A 14,376-nucleotide genomic window follows, 5' to 3' on the forward strand; every position below is an offset into this window, starting at 1 on the left:
CTACTCCTCTGTCACACCAATTGTGCTAAAGGGCCCAATTCCAGTACTATGCACATCAGATTCAGATGGAGTATCATGCTGGATCTGAGAATTAAAGCTTAAATTGGGGGACAAATAAAAATGTAAGCTCAAGCAGAGTTCCAGTTCACCATAGGATCAATTTAAGTGTGCAGTCAGTTTATATTAAGTACCACCTGGTGTGCACTGTGTGAATGACTGTATCATAATAAACAGATTTGGGTTTTTCTTAAACAGTAGCAAGAAAAATGCTTGCTGTGCAAATCCTGGCCTGCCCCAAGAGAGGCAAATGAAAACCTCATGCCTAAATTTGTCTCTTCCTATTTTATCTCCTCTCTGCGTTCAGACCTTTCTCTTTTTCACCCAGGGTTATTCCTTAACCCTTCCGACCCCATCTGCAATCTTCCACCCTGTGCCACATTGGAAGATGTCCCCCGGGCACCTGGGCTCAGCAAAACAATACTTTTCTTTTTCTCGGGCTGGGTAGTAAAGCAGTGCCAGCCCAGGCTCTGAGCCTCATTAGATTGATTAGGCAAAGAAGTCAGGCAGAACGCTGTTTATACTTTGCACCGTTCCTCTCCCCAGCTCTTGATATCAGAGACCCGGATAACTCCAAAGCCTCCTTGGTGTTCTCTTCTTTCTTTTTTCCTTACACGGCCTTCACGAAGAGTAATTAATTAAGATTTAAAAGCAGTACTAAATTACATTTTATAGACTCTGAGCACAATATATTTTTCCTGAAAGCCAATTTAGAAGAAATCTCTAAAATGAGATGTGAAACAACAGCAATTGAAATAAATAATCGAACTGAAAAGTCCCAAGCACTGTCAAAAGAAGAACCGTGTACTCTATCTCTGCAATAATAGGCATATAATAGGATCGTTTTCAGCCCATTTCCCCATCCTGCTGGGCAAGAGTTGGTTCGGATAAGGAAAAAGAGCCAAACAAACCGGGGTGGGTGGTGGGTGGGGAACACCAGTTATTTTTGATGCCTGGTAAACAGCCTGCGCCAGGGGATAAGGCTTTTCTGGCTCTCAAATACCCATTCTTCCCTTTCCTTGTGTCTGTCCTCCTCCCTGGAAGCTGCGGGGTAGGGAGTTCTAAAAATAGTCCGTGAATCACGGCAGATAATATTGTGCAGCTGTTACATAAACAGCCAGCCCGCGCGGGCGCCGAGGGTAGGAACGGAAAATATCTGGGTCAGGGTTGTCACTCCGAATAGGTTCCCCCGGAGCCGGCCTGCGGGAGGCGCGGCCGGGAGGAGGCTTGGGCCCACGGGCCGGGAACAGCAGGGGAGTGGCGGGCGGCCCTCGGTGGGGTAGCAGAGGCAGCTGGCCGGGCGCGGGCGGCGGCGCGAGCTGGGCGGACCTGCTCCGCGCGGCTTCCCCATGGCGGGGAGTGGGCCGCGGCGGCGGCGGCGCTGACCGGCCGGGACTGGGCGGGCGGGTGGACCCGGGCGGGGGCCTGGGGCTGAGGGAAGATGAGCGCTCTTCTGGAGCAGAAGGAGCAGCAGGAGAGGCTGCGGGAGGCCGCGGCCTTGGGGGACATTCGGGAGGTGCAGAAACTGGTGGAGAGCGGGGTGGATGTGAACTCCCAAAATGAGGTCAACGGCTGGTAAGTGGGGAGCGGGGGAGGCCTAGGGTCAGAGCACCCGGCCCGGGCGCGACCTCGGCCTAGCGCTGAACCCGACGCCCTCTAAGGCGTGGCCCGGCGCTCCGGGTCAACGAAGCTGTGCGCTCTGGAGGCCAGACCTGGCCCCCTCTGCCTCGGTTAGTCAGCGGAGGCCAAATCCCGGCCCACGTGGTCCTGTCCCGGCAGCGCCCACCCGAACCCTGGCGCCCGCCGTTCCCCCCTCCCCACCCCTAACGTCACCCTAATTTGATGCTCACCCCAGTTCGAGTCTGGAATTACTATGAAGAGCACGTCTGTGCAGAGCAAAAAGCATAAGCAACTGAGGAAATGTGGATCTTATAAACTAGCACGATTTCTTTTCCCAAGACTAGGGGAAAAAATCACTTGCATCCCTATTCTGCTTCTCTGTTGTCTTACTGCAGCAGTGATTTGCTACTACCTACAGCTGCCTGTTGCAGGAAGACCCATTCATTTATCCTATAGAGTGTTTGCTTTGTTTTCTTACAACAGTTTCAAATATGGGACTTCAGATGCCTGCATGCAGTTGAGTCCTTTCCAACTAAATAAGGGATCTCATTTTAAGATGTGCTGGTGGTCAAGTTTTAAGTTACTGAATGTGGTATTATTCTGCTCTCTTCACATTTAAATTTTAATTTTTTATTTGATCCAGGTAATGCTTAACCAACCTATTTTGCTAGCTGAGAGTTAAAGTGAGTTTGCAAATGTTTTATTTTTTAAGGTGGAATCATACAGTTTGAAATTAAAAGGGACATTGGAGATGGGTTCAACTTCAGAGAATAAACTGCCCGAGGTCACACAACTATTAATATAAAAGCCAGGACTGGAGTCGCAGTTTCCCGACTTCCTCACAAATCTATCTATGAACTTACCCTGAGGAAAACAGCCTGCGTAGCTGTCCAGAAAGCGAGGAAACAGTAGAAACTGCTTTTTTGTTTTGTTTAAAAGTGTTTGCAAACTAGCTTGCTTTTCTCTGTGTGTGCCATTTCTAGGATTGCTATGTGGTTCACAAGCTGTGATCATTGTTTCGGCACTGGGAGGCAGTGTTGTGTAGAAGAATGAGCCTGGTCTTTCCTACAGGTTCTTCTCCATTCCTGCTTAGATATACAACCTTGCCCGAGTCACTTCATTATTTCAGAAGAGTGTTGTGAGCATTTACGGAGATGCAGCATGATATAAACAGCTAACATTTATTGAGCTTGCTCCGTAGTGCAAACAAACTTCCAGGTGCTTTATGTGTATTATCTCATTCACAACTACTCAGCGACATAGCTATTGTTATCCTCTCCATTTTGTAGGTGAGGCTATTGAAGCCCAGAAAGATTAAGTAATTTTCCCAAGGTCACAGAGTTTACAGTAACTGATGTAGCTGGGAAACAAACCCAGCATCTGCCTCCAAACCATACATCCTCTTTTTTTTTTTTTTTTGGCCACACCCAACGGCATGTGGGATCTTAGTTCCCCGACCAGGGATCGAACCCACACCCCCTGCAGTGGAAACATGGAGTCTTAACCACCGGACCACCAGGGAAGCCCCCAAACCATACTTTCTTAACCACATAGTAGGTGCTCAGTGAATGTAAGTTGGTGGAACTATGAAGAGGCTTTCATAGATTTAATTGGGGGAAGATGTCTAATAGGACTTCAAATTCAACATGCCCAGGGTTGAGTTCCTGGTCTCCCTCATAGCCCTAATTGTCCCCAGCCTGCTCCTGAGTCCTCATCTCAGCATCTGAGGTGCACAGGCCAGAACCTTTGGTGCCCTCCTTGCCTTCTGTCTTTCCCTCACACCCCACATCCAGTCAAGCTGCTAATCCTGCCAGCTGCACTGGCAGCGGTGTAGTTACAATCTGACCATTTCTCACTAGCTCTACCACTACACCTCTGGTGCAAAGCCACCATCATTCCATCACTTGGATTAATGCAGTAGCCTCCTAACTAGTCCTTCTACCCTACATCTTTTCTCAGCACAGCAGCCAGAGGGATCTTGACTTAAAACATAAGTCAGATCATTTCATTCTGCTCAAAACCCTTTAATAGCTCCCGTCTCGCGTTGAGTAAAAGCCCACAGGGTCCTACAGTTTCGACTCCTTGTCCCTGCATCCTCTGTCTTTACCTCTAAGCCTCACCTCCGGCTTTACCCCCTTGCCCCCTTCATTCTGCTCTCCTGGCCTCCTTGCTTTTCCTGAAAACGCCAGGCACAATGTTGATTCAAGGCCTTTGTGTTTTCTCTTCCCGTCATTTAAAATGCTTTTGTCCCCTCACCTCCTTCAGGTCTTAGCTTAGATGTCCCCTTAGTGAGTCTTTCCTTGGCCCTCAATTTAAAATTGAGCCATGCCCCTTCCCTGTCTCTGGCATTTCCCAATCCCTTTCCTCTCTTTATTGTCCTTGTAATAGAATCTCTGTGTACCATAGTGTTTTGCTTATTTGTTGACTGCCTCAGTTTTCTCATCTGTAAAGTGGGAGAATGTTGATAATAGTAGGTTGTTTAGAGGATTAAATGGGTTGTTTAGAGGATTAAATGAATTACTATATATAAAGCTTTTAGAACAGTGTTCAGCATGTAAAACGTGTCTGTGTTAACTATTTTTTTCTTTTTTAACTATTATTTTTTTATTAAGCAGTGTGCTGGGTAATGGGATATAAAGGTTATCCTCAAAAAACATAGTCAGCAGCATAGAAAAGCAGAATGGTTACTGCTTTCAATTCTTAGCTGCTCAGTAACCACAATTTCTGCACAAATGAAATTTGTGCCTCTGGTCTGAAATACTTCCCAGCACTGATAGGCTATTCTGACTGCAAATTTAAAGCTTAAAGAGTTCAAGTTCAAAGATAGAGCTCCCACATCAATTGTACTTCAAGTGTCATGCATACCCCTTTGCTTTAAGGAACAAGTATAATAGCTCAGGAAGAAGTTGAAAATATTGCCTGGCTACAGTGCCTGTCAGTTCTGGCCACCCAGAGCTGCACAGGTCTGGACTATAAATGATGATCACTCAGGGTACAGGGCTGTGGGGGACGTGCTGTGTTGACTTAACTCCACTTTACATGGTGATGCTTTAGCTAGTTGGTTTGTCCCCAAGTGTCTCAGATCCACTGGCGGTATATTTCTTCCTTCACTCTCAAGCTTGTCGTGAACAAGTGATTTACTACTAGCAAGTGAGCACTTTATTTCCAAAAGGGAACATATTTTTCTCATCATGCTCCATTCATTTTTGAGTGCTTGCTTATCATTATAATTATTCATTTTCAGGCTTTCAGGACATCCACACACAAACACACTCTCAGCTGTAGTTTGGCCAGAATCAAGGATATATGGGATCCTTCTACTCCAAGTAATGCCCACCGTGTCCTTGGTTCACTCATTCAGCAAATGTTAATTAAGTACCTGTATATTCAAGCAGATACTTCCTTACCCTCACACGGAGCTTATATTTTAGAAGTCCATATCAAGACTCTTCCCTTATTTTCCCCAAATTGGCATTCTTTTCATCATAGAGTACCTTTTAAAGACATCTGGATAATCTAATTCTAATGGGTAATAGTTTGGAATGTCAAATATCACTCTGAAACATCAGTGCAGTTGCTCCCAGCCAGCCAGACAAGCTGGCTTTCTGTAAGTCATAAATATTAAGGTGCCCAGGGCAAATCAGCTTTTTGCTGGAACCAAATGTACTTTCTAGATAGTTATATTTCTCAGGTGGGTGACCTAATCCCCACTATTGAACTTATGTTCTATTCTTTACCATATTTATATTCGTCTATAAGCTCTGAAGATATTTATCTCAGTTCAATTAGAGAGTTGGCGAGTGAGGACATTTCAAAACAGGGGAGAAAAGTAATTTCCTTCCATAATAACATTCAGGTTTGGCAACTGGGGATGAATTTAGTAGCTCTATTAAGTTGGAGTATTGGCTAGCATGTTATTATATTTCTGTGCGGTGTTAAGATAATAGCTCTTTAGAGTGTGCATAATCCCTTCCTATGTGTACAATAGTAAATAATTAGTTTTACTTAAATAAGTCTAATGCTTCAGAAGAGTTCTCAAAAACTTTGGCTGTTGATGTACATTTTTGAAGTGCTTTAGGAATAAAAGTACGTGTGCAGTGCCTTAAACACAAGGCATTGCACATGTACTTTAATCCCTAAAGCACTTGAAAAATGTAGCCTTCTGGAGAGAGCTAGAGAAGTGAACTCTTAAAAATGGAAATTTGGAAATCCTTTCTGTGTGTGTGTGAAGGAGAGAAAAGGAAAGAGGAAAAGAGTAACTGAGATTCAGACAGGAATCTGCGTAATAATTTTAGTGGCAGAGCAAGCTGCAGATGGGAGATGGTTAGTAGCCTGATAATATTTAATCTTCAAGTGACATTTGGTGCATATGAAGCAAGTTTCCATAGTCTCTTAAAAGGAATATGGCCATGTAAAAATATATTTTAAAGAGACTGGTACAGTCTAATGAGCGACACTGATAGGGTGAACACACAGGATATCAGTAGAGTTATCTAGCGAGCCAGGCAGCCAGCCTTCTGAAAGCCATTGAAATAAAGCTCCGAGGATAAAACAGCTTTTCCCAAGGGCCAGAAATGAAATTGAAAAATAAATTTTAAGCATATTAAATATTTCGATCATCTGCTTTCTGAAAAGAGAAGTTAAGATTACCAGCCTGATTTTCTGGTTCTAGCTGAACTCTAACACGCTTGTATATGTTTATTTACTGGTGTGTAGAATTTGAAATCCCAAATCACCTCTCCACTTTTTAAATCACTCTTTTTTTCTTTTCTTTGCCATAGGACCTGTTTACACTGGGCATGTAAACGCAATCATGGTCAGGTGGTCTCTTACTTGTTAAAATCAGGAGCTGACAAAGAGATTCTTACCACAAAGGGAGAAATGCCAGTCCAATTAACATCAAGGAGGGAAATTAGGAAGATTATGGGAGGTGAGTCTGTGTTTTGAGACAACTTTTGATTTTGTCAACCTAAGTTTAAGACTTATGGTATTATTGTATATATTCTTTTTTTTTTTTTTTTTTGCGGTACGCCAGCCTCTCACTATTGTGGCCTCTCCCGTTGCGGAGCACAGGCTCCGGACGTGCAGGCTCAGCGGCCATGGCTCAGGGGCCCAGCCGCTCCGCGGCATGTGGGATCCTCCCGGACCGGGGCACGAACCCGTGTCCCCTGCATCGGCAGGCGGACTCTCAACCACTGCGCCACCAGGGAAGCCCTATTGTATATATTCTTGATGCCAAACAGCCAATCTGTTTGTATCTAAAAACAAGATAGTCTTAACTATGCCAAGATAATTATTCCATACTGTTTCTGGAAAGGTAGGCATTATAAAGTTTTGGTTTTTTATCTGTAAACTTGAAGGTGATAAAAATGGTAACGATAAACGTGCAGTAAACACTGATCAAAATATTTGTTGTATACCAAAGGACACTAGCTTTCACAAGATACTCTTTACTTTGTAATTTTTAAAGGGCTATGTAAATGTTCTGTGTTTCCATCTTTTTAAGTGGAAGATGATGATAACCATGACGACCTCCCTCAGCTGAAGAAGGAGTCAGAGCTGTCCTTTGTTCCGAACTATTTGGCCAACCCAGCCTTCCCTTTCATCTATACCCCTGGGTCGGAGGATTCAGCCCAGCTGCAGAATGGGGGCCCCTCCACACCTCCTGCATCACCCCCTGCAGATGGCTCGCCTCCATTGCTGCCCCCTGGGGAACCTCCCCTGCTTGGGGCCTTTCCACGGGACCACACCTCTTTGGCACTGGTTCAGAATGGGGATGTGTCTGCCCCATCTGCCATACTCAGAACACCAGAAAGCACAAAACCGGGTCCTGTTTGTCAGCCACCGGTGAGTCAGAGTTGCTCCCTGTTCTCTTCTGTCCCGTCCAAGCCACCAATGTCTCTGGAGCCTCAAAATGGGACGTATGCAGGACCAGCGCCAGCATTCCAGCCATTTTTCTTCACTGGAGCATTTCCATTTAATATGCAAGGTAACCTCTCATCAGCAAACAGCCTCTGCAACAGGGCAGGTGGTGTCCAGAGGTCTAGTGCTTTACTTCCTGGTTTTCTGAGGAGTGGGGGTGGGATTTATTTATTTTGCGTCTGATTACAGACTTACAGAAAAGTTGCAAGACTAGTATAAGGAACTCTCTTTACTCAGATTTACAAGTTATCTTTTGCCCTTTTACCCTGAACTACTTAAGTGTGTTTTTCCTAAGAACAAGGATAGTCTCTTACATAATCACCGTATAATGAGAAGATTTAGAAAATATAACCTTGGGCTTCCCTGGTGGCGCAGTGGTTGAGAGTCCGCCTGCCAATGCAGGGGACACGGGTTCGTGCCCTGGTCTGGGAAGATCCCACGTGCCGCGGAGCGGCTGGGCCCGTGAGCCGTGGCCGCTGAGCCTGCGCATCCTGCAATGGGAGAGGCCGCAACAGTGACAGGCCCGCATACCGCAAAAAAAAAAAAAAAAAAAGAAAGAAAATATAACCTTGACATAAAACTATTCTCTAACCCATAGTTTATCTTTAAATTTTTGTCAGCCGTCTCAGCAATGCCCTTTGTGGCTATCTTCACTCCCTCTACTCCTGTCCACCTCCCAGGATCAACCATTGCATTTGCCTATCATGTTGTTATAGTCTCCTTTAATCTGAAGCATTTCCTCAGCCTTTAGCTATCATTTGAGACCTCAGATTTTTGAAGAGTCCAGGCCAGTTATTTTGTAGAATATGATTTCCTTTCATTTTTTTCTCTGTTTATTAGGTGGTATTCTACTATAAAGAAGGGCTTTCCCGTCTCCTCCACTTGAACTCACTGATTCTTATTTTATTTATTGGTTATAATCCATTAGTATCATTATTTTGGTGTTCAAATTATGCCAGATTTATCCAGAGGGAGCCCCTTGGAGCTTGTTCTTGTGTCTCTTGGACATGCCCATCATTCTTGGAGCACTTCCTTACTTTGTGGTACAGCAAGATGTTTCAGGCTCCCTAGTATAACTTTCCCCGCCCCAGCCTTGGAATCAGCTGTTTCTCCAAGGAGCCCTGGTTCTTTCTGGTGGAGAATGGTATTCAGGAACCAGAATGTGAACACTAGGTGTGCTCACTGCTGCTAGCATCATTTCTTCTAGGCTCACTCAGAGGACCGAGTTAGAATAGAAAGGAAAAAGCAAGCAAACAATAAAGAGCAATTGAATGATAAAAGGAAAGATTCACCAGAAAGATATAAACTAAACATGCATGTACCTAGTAACATAACTTCAAAGCATTCTAAGTTCTCATTTAATTGTTACAACAAACTCATAAACTGGGTATTATTATTTACATTTAATTAAATTAATTAATTTATTTTGGCCTCCCCGCACAACTTGCAGAATCTTAGTTCCCCAACCAGGGATTGAACCTGGGCCCTGGCAGTGAAAGCGACGAGTAGTCCTAACCACTGGACCGCCAGTGAATTCCCATTATGTACCTTTTATTTATTTATTTTTTAAGAGTTTTTTTCTTGGCTGCCCTGCGCAGCATGTGGGATCTTAGTTCCCTGCAGGGATTGAACCTGCGCCCCTTGCGTTGGAAGCATGGAGTCTTAACCACTGGACCACCAGGGAAGTCCCTATGTACATTTTAGAAATGGAGAAACTTAAATGCAGAGAGATAGGTAATTTGCCCAGTATCACATATCTAGTACATGATAGAGCAGGGTTATACGCATTTGTACCACAGTCATTCAAGGTTCAAAAGGTCACAAAAAGTAGAGTTGAAAGCAGCTCCCACAATTTATGACAAAAGCAACGAACTCTCCATTGATATTTTACATCAGTGATCTCCAACCTTTTTGGCACCAGGGACTGGTTTTGTGGAAGACGGTTTTTCTACAGACTGGTGGGGGGAGGGGGAGAATGGTTCAGGTGGTAGTTCGAGCAATGGGAAGCCCCAGAGCAATGGGGAGCCCCAGAGAAGCTTTGCTCCCTTGCTGCTCACCTCCTGCTGTGCAGCCCTGTTCCTAACAGGCCGTGGACTGGTATTGGTCCGTGGCCGGGGGTTGGGGACCCCTGTTTTAGATGAAAAGTAGAAAATGAACATATGCTTCCTGGATATCAAGCTGCATGCTGACCTGAGAGGATTAGTAACGTTAAAAAAAAAAAGAAAAAAAAGGCAAGCAAACACAAATATATATACTTTTTTCTGTATTTCTATATCTACTTAATCTAGATCTTTTAAAAAAATATTAAAAACTGTAAAATTAATCCTAATACCTCCAATTCCAGTCAACACCACAGGGTATAGTCTAGTCTTACCTTTCTTTTTCCACATCAGTAACTCCCTCACTTTCTGTTTTTGAGGACCTGTTACTATTGTTGTTGATAACAGTGGCCCATGGGTGGCGTGAGGGATTCATATATAAGGAGCAAAGCAGAACCACTAAATGCGCATGGGTGCATGGCTTGGGCCATCATGGCAGCCAGGCTTAGAATTTAGGAGCAGACTGCTTAGATCCCAGACCCACGAATAGTGGTATTTGTTTACTCTCAAAGCCAAAATTCCTCCCTTATTAAGGTATACTGAATTCAAGTCATAGTTAGACTTTAATTTTTATTAGTAGCTTATCTTTTTGCTCTTGTACTGTCTTTATTGCAAGGATTTTCATATCATAAATATCTTTAGGTCTACAATTGTTAAGTCTTTATAGAGTAACTCTTGTACCGTTATCTTTCCTGTGCCTTCTTTTCACCTCGCTTCCCCTTACCCTGCTTATGTGTTGTTTGATACCCAACCCATTCTCAAGCCTTTACCTGCTTAGCTCCAGCGGCAGAAGTAAATTGGCCTTCTGTATGGCTGGGATGGTTGTCTGCCGTCTCCCCCTGCCGCCCCTTTACTTTGTGAACCACGGTCTTAGATGTAGGGAGGACAATGCAACTGCACCAGCAGAGCCAGAACTGGGCCTGAGCAAACCATGCTGTAATATTGTGCTTAGTTTTCTCATTGGGTGGCACAGGCCTTAGCACAGGACATGATTAAGGGTAACCGTCTTCTGGAAAAGGTCTTAAATTACATCGGGTTACTATGCCAGAATCATTCATTAACATTTTCCCCCCCTTTTCCCTAGAGCTGGTACTCAAGGTGAGGATTCAGAACCCATCTCTTCGAGAAAATGATTTCATTGAAATTGAACTGGACAGGACAGGAGCTCACCTACCAAGAATTGCTCAGAGTGAGTTGCTGTGAGCTGGGTGTTAATCCTGATCAAGTGGAGAAGATCAGAAAGTTACCCAATACTCTGGTAAGAAAGGTAAGAAGGTCTCTGTTAAGTGGTTGCTTTTTCCATTTGGAAAATACCCAGCTTCCTCCTTGGGTATGTGAGTCATAGTTGAAGAAACGAGAAGAGAATAGAAAAAGAGCAAAGGGTGTTTTTCCATTGAGCTTTCTTTCCTCTACTGGGCCTATAGAGACGTTGGCATTTCTGAAAGTGGTAGGATACCAGAGAGAATGTTCTGAGTTTACCATTCACAGGTACCTATTTTTGGTTGTTTCTCTTTAGTGATCTGTAAGGATTACCTTAGTGCACTATCACATGTGCCTTGTGTTTTATAACATAAGAACCAGCCTAAATTATAGTGCAAATCTACGTAGATACATGTGTGGTCCTCCCAACATCTCTGGGTTCCCTGAATGTCAGGCTTCTGGCTTCTCGGGGCCCCTGAGGAAAACATCCCTGCACTTGCCTCTCCCTTCGAGGTGTGCCTTATCTCGTAGCATCTGCTGTTAAGGCCTTCTACCACTCCAACCCAGTTCACGCTCCTGGGGAATTTCCTGCACTATCGCTGGTATCAGCACAGCACACCGAAGACATAGAGGACAAGCGGCTCCTCTTAATCTGTGTAACCTATTTTTGTTTTAGGACAAAGATGTTGCTCGACTCCAAGATTTCCAGGAGCTGGAACTGGTTCTAATGATAAGTGAAAATAATTTTCTGTTCAGAAATGCTGCATCCACACTGACTGGAAAGGCCTTGCTACAACAGGAGAGCTTCAAAACTGACTTACTAATGCAGCAGGGACTTTTATCACTGAGTACTGTGACAGTGTTCATCACCTCTGGGCCAAGGACAAGCCATTGATCTAAATGCCTTGATTGCCCCGGAGGGCCCCTGGTGCCACTGCGTCAGATACACTAACATCGTTCTGCCAAGGTAGGAAGCCCCTGACCCCGAGCAGCGGTGCACTCTTCCGAGCCTCTTGGTGCCCCAATAAACCTATCGCTGGAAGCTGTGAACAGCTGAGAAGTGGCCTGGAGAGGCAGAAGCCGACGGTTCTATATCCAGTGTGTTTTTTTGTGCAGAATGTAAGAGAGTTGTCTAACAGAAGCTGAGAGAGAGCAGAGCCTATTTCTAGCTAGTCCTGTTGACAGTGCACCCGAAGGGCCGGGAAGCGCTTCTCTTGGTGTTGCATGTTCACGACTCTCCAGAAACGTGAACTGGGGAAAGCACAGGTACTGGACATAGGAATTTTGGTGTGACTTGTGGCTGTGAGGTTTCACATAACATAGTTATAAATGTTACTCAGGTTAAAATTATTTAAGAATACAGTTACCTAATTGTAAATATGCTGTTAACCAAAAGAGCTTCCCCTCCCTGACTTTTTCCGTTGTAAACACTGACTGCTTCCGTCTCTAGATTGCCGTTGCCTAGACAGTCATCTCTGCATTAACGCCCCTTCGTGGTCACTAGAGGGCTCTCTAACGCCTTCTAAAAGAGCAACAGCTTTTTTTTTTTTTTTTTTTAACTGAAGCGATCCCTGTCTTCGTGTTTCTGTTTAATTGCACCGAAAGAGAAGAGCACAAACATTGCCAGTCCATGTTCTCCACTTTTCATTTTTCCACTACAAATGAAAAGCAATTTTCCAGACTGAATCCTTTGCTATTTTAAAGGTTATTGTGGGAAACTGAGCTAAAAGGAGTTAGCATCTTTATTTTTGTATCAAAGATAAAGATTATTTTGAAACTATTGGGATTTTTACACAGCTCTGAAATCTGTTGCTTTTGTAAACAAGTTGTTTGATCTTGGGCATCCTCCACAACCACCACCAACCCACTTAACAAAGTCAGTTGTGAGTCGGCCAGGCTTTGTTCTCAAAACAAATACCTGGTTAAACTCTTGAGCATGGCATAAGAATTTTTCTAAAGAACGCATTTAAGGATTCTTTTCCTTCCCTTCAGTGTTATTGATGTTAAAAAGAAAAGCTACTGTCTTGTTGAAATAAACAGCTTAACTTTAGAAACAAGAATGAGCACACTTAGACAAACAGGAGAGCAGGGGTTTGAAGCCAGCTGTTGAAGAACATCCCTGCTGTCTTAAAAAGCTTTCTCCCCATAGTGCCTATTGTTTCCAAAGAAACTTAACTTCCTAACTGTGTTAATTTTATTGGAACACTACAGACTGAGAGAGAACGTGCAGAAGATGTCAGTGGAAGAGAATGTTGTGCTAAGCTAATGGCCTCCTGCTGCTGCTTAAATGCTGAGCTGTGGTTGAGGTGTTTTCAAGGCCAGTGTGGAGGCAGTCTGTTCAGTGACTTAATTGTATTACAGCAATTACGGAGGGTGAGTTACTCACCCTTGTGCAGTGTTTGCCTAACAGAGTGTAAAGGTTATTTATTACTCACTTTCTCTGAAGTACTTTAAAGAAGAAACCTCCCTTGTGTTTCAACCAGTCGGAAGATAGTCTGTCCAAACAAACTAACCCTTCTTTTCCCCTTACCTTTGAAAAAAGTTACAATTTACTGATACAGTTAAGGCTAGTTTTATCCTGGAATAAATAAATTCAGTATTAATTCATGTCTAAATCATTGGGGTTAATACTCTTCCAGCCATCCAGATCAATTAGAAATTCTTGGAAGCTGTTGAAGCCCCTGGCTGGGAGGTGGCCTACAGAGGAGTAGCTCCAGGACATTTCCCGGGCTTAGAAATGGAGGCCGCTGGAATCTCCAGTGAGAGATGGGCCCTGCCCTGCTCTCTCTTCTCCCTTATAAAGTCCTCTGTGGTCAACTGACTCTTGCGTATGGCAGTGAATTAGACTGCACAGCTGCTGGTAGGTGAGTTTAAAGTCTTAATCTATGCATTCAGAGAAATATTTTTATATGCTTTGTGTAATTTATAACAAGGATTTTTTTTTAGCTTTGTTAACTGTGAATTCGCCCCTCCTCCTCCACTGCATATTTAAAGCATGTGCTCACACTGTGTGTAAACATTCACTGAAGATTTTTCTCTTCGTGAACTGCTGACTGTTCAAGCATAACAGGTATTATTAAAATTAAATATTAACTGACCAAACCCACATTCCTTAATTTTGGCCTCCTAAACAGCACTATACTTCTAATAATACGGGGTTCAAATTGTTGGACAGTTCCAGGGAGAAAACCCTCTGGAGGAAGAATAGGAGGGACTGGGCCCCACCTGAGCCGCCTCCCTCCTGCTGCTGCGGTGGCGTGCACGCCTGTCAGTGGCACCAGAGACAGATATCTTGTGCGGGGTCTTCCTCTCAGTTCACAGCAGTCAGCTTCATTTCCCCAGAGGAGCTGAGCCAGCTAGATGGAGGTCATCCTCTGCTAACCACATTTTTTGATTATCCTATTTACTTTACACAACTGAGCCTCTCCTTTGGGCTGTCAGCACCTGTCGGGGCTTCAATGAGCTCAGAGGCAAACTC

The 14,376-nt window shown here is 44.1% G+C and overlaps 1 protein-coding gene across 1 annotated transcript; it reads left to right on the top strand.

Moving 5' to 3' along the window:
* Window positions 1–1,246: 1,246 nt before the first annotated feature.
* Window positions 1,247–13,992, top strand: ANKRD40 (ankyrin repeat domain 40). The gene is given in 7 exon segments (XM_032617109.1): window positions 1,247–1,632; window positions 6,459–6,607; window positions 7,184–7,666; window positions 10,783–10,856; window positions 10,858–10,965; window positions 11,575–11,676; window positions 11,678–13,992. Coding segments are annotated over 7 exon segments (1,095 nt in total). The 5' UTR covers window positions 1,247–1,498; the 3' UTR covers window positions 11,723–13,992.
* The last annotated feature ends 384 nt before the right edge of the window (window positions 13,993–14,376 follow it).

This window comes from Phocoena sinus, chromosome 20 (genome assembly GCF_008692025.1).
Source record: "Phocoena sinus isolate mPhoSin1 chromosome 20, mPhoSin1.pri, whole genome shotgun sequence".
In the NCBI taxonomy this organism is placed as follows: domain Eukaryota; kingdom Metazoa; phylum Chordata; class Mammalia; order Artiodactyla; family Phocoenidae; genus Phocoena; species Phocoena sinus.